The 6,450-nt window shown below is 34.4% G+C and overlaps 1 protein-coding gene across 1 annotated transcript in view; it reads right to left on the minus strand.

Annotated features, from left to right (window-relative positions):
• LOC107081856 (5-hydroxytryptamine receptor 3A-like) overlaps window positions 1–3,642 on the minus strand; it is a 15,659-nt gene extending 12,017 nt beyond the window's left edge. Inside the window, exons 1-2 of the mRNA XM_015370184.1 lie at window positions 3,468–3,642; window positions 791–954 (exon numbers count right to left, since the gene is read on the minus strand). Coding sequence (XP_015225670.1) covers window positions 791–954; window positions 3,468–3,537 — 234 coding nt within the window. The 5' untranslated portion in view covers window positions 3,538–3,642. The remainder of the gene's footprint in view (window positions 1–790; window positions 955–3,467) is intronic.
• Window positions 3,643–6,450: the final 2,808 nt, after the last annotated feature.

Raw genomic sequence — 6,450 nt, forward strand, 5'->3', positions numbered from 1 at the left:
AAAGTAATCCGGAGTGTTGTTCAGCATGGGGGAGAGTAGAAAATGAAGGCTAACCATGTTTTGGGTGTACTATTCCTTTAAGCGGACGGTAAGACATTCATTACACTGTTTGAGTTAATAGTGTTAGGTTTATTATTTATACATCATGTGCATTGTTATTCTGTTAGTCAGATTAGACAGAGTAGAAGGCCTTCCTTCACATTTTGGATGTCACTGTGTGTACGGAGGTCATCTAATCAGGACAGCCTTCGTGTCTTTAAAAATACACAGGATATGGGCACATCTTGGAGCCGGTCTGATAGAGGAGAGCTATCTGTAACCCTGAGGCATAGAAGCAAGCTGCATATGGGTCGGGGCATTGATGGCGTGTCAGTTTCTGATACGGACAGCTAAACATCAACATGATGCAACACATGGACTCATGAGCTATAAGAAGCAGGTGATGACCTTGTTCTGGGCTCAATTTTTGCCGGACGCTCGCGGACGTGATTTTTGAGCCCACAGCTGTGCAAGCTCCAAGCATTTTTCTCTGTCCTGTAACGACCTGATCTGGAATAAACTCTGTTATTTTTTAACTCCTGTTTTATAGTCCTTTTTATATGATTTTACCCAGTTTGAGTTAAGAGTAGTAAATAACTTGCTCCCAGGAAAAGGACCGTGAGGAAGCCCCCGAGGCGCAACGGCTTTTTTAGGGGACATAACTTCCTCATTTTAACAAAAGGTCATGATGCAAACTGTGGGAGCAGAGAAATCTTTACTACAACTGATCTGAAAAATCAGCTGAACTCACCACATTGAGGATGGAGTACACCATGAGGTCTATGGCCACCAGAGTGGACGTCCTCCAGTCCTTCACAGGTCTCACCCCTTTCTTGTATCCAGTGCTTAAGAACTCGGCCAGACGCACCAAGGTGGCATTTGCAAACCTTCCAGGGTGGCTGCTCGGCTTCTTTACTGAAAATAACCAACCAATGCCCAAACATATTCCTTTTCAAAAAAATGTACAAAGAAATTATTTTCAAAAGGTATAGAGAAGCATTGTAGAAAGTTTTGTTTGTGTTTTTTGTTTTGTTAATTTGTATATATGTATTAAGGTATATGTGTATACATATTTATGTATGTATATGTGTAGGTAGGTATGTATTTATATGGATATATAGCAACATAATTATAAATATTGTAAATTAAAGAAATACAAGAATTAAAGGGGTAGGAGTACATAAGTTTTACTTCTTCCTTCTCCTTTTCGCACGTGTAATAAAGGTATATTCATTTAGGAAAGAAGGGTACCTTGTTTGTTGTTTTTCTCTCCAATGTTTTTAAACATTTTTTTTTTTTTTTTTTCTCTTGCATGTTCGAAATAAAGAATAAAAAATAAAAATAAAATAAATAATAATAATTCATGTTTTAATTAAAAGGATCGTCAAGTTAAGTTCATACTTAAAAATATTTGTTCAACAAATTATGTTATACAGTTGATCGCTACAGCGGAACTTTCTGAACACTTTTATCATGATCTGTTGTCCAGCATCAAAGTTTTGACATACACTCAGAAGCAACATGATGAGTAGAATTTAATGAAGGATAATGTGCACTAAACATAGAAACATGGAGCAGAACTGAGGACTTGATGAATACAGGCAGCAAACTGAGAGTTTAAATAGGAAAAAGGTGTGAACAATAGAAAAATTAGGAAACACAGCTGCATGAAATCTAATTTTCAGATGATCCTGGCTGCAGAAGAAATTGTTAAACAAGAAAAACTAAGAAAACCTATCGAAGAATACAGAAATAATGACAAAGACAGTTAAAACACTAAGAAATACACAAGAGAAATGAAGTAGAAAACACCAGGTAAAATAGCAGGATAACAGAACATGTATGGCAAACCCTAAACAGCAAAAATAATTTAATTCAAAAATACTTATAATTGGATTTAAATGAAATAATTCAAGTTGGAAATTAAATAACAAAGTATAGAAAACCAAATTCACCTTAAACCATAAAAAAAAAAATAAAAAAAAACTTTAGAACCTGACAAAATAATCTCCATATAAATAAAATTAAGGCTAAGAAAGCAAGAACTGAGCTAAAATCTGTTTACTATACATGGATACCAGCTAGTTTAGTCCCAACATTATAACATTTTAACCCTTCTTCTGGCACTAGTGACTTTTATTTTGAATTAAATCTGTTGGGGACTAAAAAAGATTTTGTTTTGTTTCATTTCCTGTTCAGTTTTGCTTTTATGAAAAATGAAACAAATAAAAAACTCAATGACTTCTATGCCTGATCAATTCATTTTATCATATTTAGGAAGTTTATTTATAGTCCCAGTTCATAACAAATACCATCTAAAAACACATTCAAAGGGATCAATGGTATGAATCAATTAAGTCAGGTTTTTTTTTTATAATTTATTAAAATAAATGAACGTACATCACAGCAAATCAAGGTACTGACCTGTTTACAAGACTGCACTACTCAAGATTGCTGCAGACAAGCCAAAGCAACACTGATTGTAAAAGTGTTGGATTTCTGTTAGTAGGAAATTGACCCAAAATAACAGCAAAGAAAACTTAGAGAAACAAATCAATAACCTGATAAAAATCCAGCTAATATTTCTTTAAAGAGCAGTTTGTGGTGATGCTTTGGTGGCTTGAGAGCTCATCTCACTAGTTTCTCCATAAAGGAAATAAATGGTCAAAATGCTCTTATTACCAACAGAAGCCATTAAATACTGTTTACATTTCAGAAGGCGTGTTCAATAATTACTATTTACAGCCTTTTTTCATATCAACCGACCAAATAGGAATATATGTACAGAGAATTTCCATACAGATGGGTTAAGTAGGAAACAATTTGAAACTATTTTTTATGGTAGTTTGCTGCATATTTCTTAAAATTGAGGCGAATAAAGCTTTTATTTTAACACTGTGTGGATTATTGCTTTATGAAATAAACTTGCTAGGATGATGTAAAACGGAATCAAATCTTCTTTTTAAGGCACTTAAATACTGATTAATAAGGTGTTCCATTTAAGGCCTGCAAAATACAAAAATTACTCAGCTAGAACCTGACCGACGACATGAAGTTTACTAAAATTTCTCCCTAAAAAAGCAACCACCGAGAAGGACATTAGATGCCCACCCACTTAAAAAAATATTTTCTGATTTGAAATTAAATTGCAAACAATGGTAAAATACTTTAAATATCTTTTTTTTTATACATTCAGAAACTGAAATAATAACTAATCTTGTCTGTTGAGTTCAGTTTAAGCGACCTAAACTACGGTAATAGAATTATTTTTGTATTTAAAAATAAAGAAAACATTGCAAAAAAATTTTTATGTTTTGTCCCCTTAACTTTAATTTTTCTATTTTTAGCAGTAGACAAAATATAAATCACAACAAATAGTTATGTCTTAGGAAGATGTTAATATTAGGTAAAGCAAAGTGTAAGTTTACCTGTGCAGAATACTGCAGCTCCATGAATCAGCAGGTAAAGAAGTATCGTCCAACCAGAGGAGAGTCTCATGGTCTAAGCTGACCTGTGTCCTTGTTGGCTGCTGTGATGGTCCTCCGGTGGTTGTGATGGAAGACCTTGGGATGCCCGACTACCTTATCCTCCATATCCATCAGCTCCATGCATCACTTCACCCACTTCCACTATGAAAACCTTGTTAGTGTCCCTGTGTTGAAGTGGGCGTATCCAAGTGCTCAGAAGCCACTCCTCTCAGCTCAATAAAGCAGCAGCTCACATTAGTGGAGAGAAAGTCCATCTAGGGATCACATATCATGCCTGAACAATTACTTAATTAGGTTATACAACCACCCTGGAACTGAATGACCTGAACATCAATTAAGGAGCTTTTAGGCAAGATACCACTTCATCTGTCGATAGTAAAATCCTCATCATTAATGGCTTAAAAGCAACATTTTACTCCAGCTGCTGTTTATTAGCGTTTATTATGGAAAATAAGTGACCTATTTATTAATTAATCTGAATGATAAATGTTTATATTATCTACTGAGACCATATTTACAGAATAATTCCTTTTAAAACATTGGATTTTTTACATTTTTTTCTTATAGGTATGGTGGAGGATGTTCTTTTTCCAGGTGGAACATCAAAATAAGTGGTCCTCCTAATTTTCATTTTATATCTTTACGTAAGGTCGTCCTTGGCGAGTCTATTTCTCCTCGTGCACACTCTGTTAAGAAGTTGCTGTTTGCGTCGCACATACCAGCTTACTTTCCAAAAGAAGATTTGCAGTTTTTCCACTGTGCCATGCTATGAAAATAGGGACGAGCACGTAGGACGGCATTACATAAACATATCACCAGAATGATTGACAATTAGGAGGACCACTTATTTTGATGTTCCACCACTCTCAAACACGTTTAATAGGCGTTCCCTCTCAGAGTTGTGCGTGTACTTTTTATTTTTTAAGTGGAGAGGGCGGGTCTTTTCAAAAATTCACAAAAATCCTCCACCATACCTTTAAATAATTAAAAACTTCATTAGAAAAACTTCATTTTTGTATCCATACTGCCATAAAATTAAATGTTTGAGCCTTTATTTTGTTTTGCAAACACAGTTCTTTCCTTTTGCAAATGTCTCTTTTAAAATTATGTTATTTAATGTGTGCATTTCAGAAGGATTTTCATGATAGTTTCTTTTACCTATTATCTTGACAGAAAAATGCCATACCAACGGTGGAGTTTCTTTCCCTTTTAAAGAAAAAGCAATAAATAAATGATAAAAGTAGCATTTATATTGAGAGCAACACAAACTTACAAATTGCTAACTTTAAAGCAGGACCCTTAATAATACTTTAACCAGGACATAAAACAGTAATAAAACCTTTTTCCTCTATTGCTCAACATAACGTAACCTGATCTACTATGAATACCATCAGAATTGCATTACAATGGATTGTTCCACCAGCTGCTTTCCTGTAATGCACTTTTAATATTCTCATCATGGCTGTTAGAAAACCAACGGGGAACAGAGATGCAGCAGCTGAGATATTAATGGTTTTTACTGATCTATTTTGCGGCAGAGGGATGGAGATTAAACTATGAAAATGATATCGTAACACCACATGGGTAGTGAAGAATTGTCTCCAGAGAGCCGCCGTATTATATAGTATCTGCGAGTAAATCTTTGCAGACAGGAAACATAATAACAGACCAGGAACAATAATTCCTTACAAAACATGCAGATAAAAGTTTAATGAGGTGGACTTTTATGTAGTCAGTTCTTTCACGTAAAGCTAATTTTTTCCACAGAAAGGTGGAGTGGATCGAATGTGTCAAATTAAGGTAAAAAGAATGAAAAAAGCTTAAATTCAAACAAGTAGATATATTTTACATGTAGTTCAACCGAAGATGTAGACACGGGTTGCATTCCTTGATCAGACATTCTTAAGGACCTGAAAGTGGCATAAGGACGAAGCAAAAACTCACAAATTCAATGAAATTTAGAAAAGTATAAGAATAAAATAATATGTTCAAATCTTTTACCTACTTTTACTGAATGATATTCTGAAAAATATAAATGTAGAGACAAATAGTATGCTTAGGGGATGTAAAATTAAACAAAAAATGATTAAATTAATAAATAAATGATTACATGAATATTTTTTAGGCTCCATTTACATTAGATTGCCTTATTGGTATTTCTTTTTTCATTGTTTGCCAATATATGCATTAAGTCTGGATCGTCTTGGTTGTTGCCATGAGGTTACACTTGGTAATTTTGTATGAAACTTATGTTAAAGGGGTTTTGAGAAGAAAAGAAAAAACGTATGCAATGGAGATGGAAAGAGAGGTGAGAATAGAAGAGGGTATAAGAATTAAGGTGGAAAAGAAAAAGAGAGAGAAAGATTAAAAAGAGAAAAAAAAACAGAATTATACAGAATAGCTCCTAGAATCCTACTTCCACACCTGCAAGAAACAAGAGAAAATAGAACAATAAAGCAACACACTAAAGAAAACAAAGAGGACTATCCCACAGACTGCAGCGAATACATTTATACAAACATCAGAAGCAACCTTTGAAGATTACACAATTTTTTCAGAGCTCTATATAGTTTAAGCCGCAGCATGGTATGAAGCACAGATGTGTATCTGTCAACAACTGGATCCAAATATATTTGGTGCACATGCATTAGTGTACATGTATATATAAGGCTTATAAGACTCCTTCAACAGGGAGATTGACATGATTCAAGAGTTGACTCTGGCGCAGACACAACACGAAACTGGAAGCGGTTTAGATAGTTTATTGAAAAGTTTTGACAGAGAGATAGTTTTGGATCGGCGAAGATTCTCAGGAAACAGCAGCTTAATCAGGAACTGCACAGACATAGTGATCAGTTAGATTCGGGCTAGGGAACTGAGTTAACTAGAAAATATGCAAACTCCTTACAGGTCGATGGAGAGC

This window comes from Cyprinodon variegatus, unplaced genomic scaffold, assembly GCF_000732505.1.
Source record: "Cyprinodon variegatus isolate N-32 unplaced genomic scaffold, C_variegatus-1.0 Scaffold43, whole genome shotgun sequence".
Taxonomy (NCBI): Eukaryota; Metazoa; Chordata; class Actinopteri; order Cyprinodontiformes; family Cyprinodontidae; genus Cyprinodon; species Cyprinodon variegatus.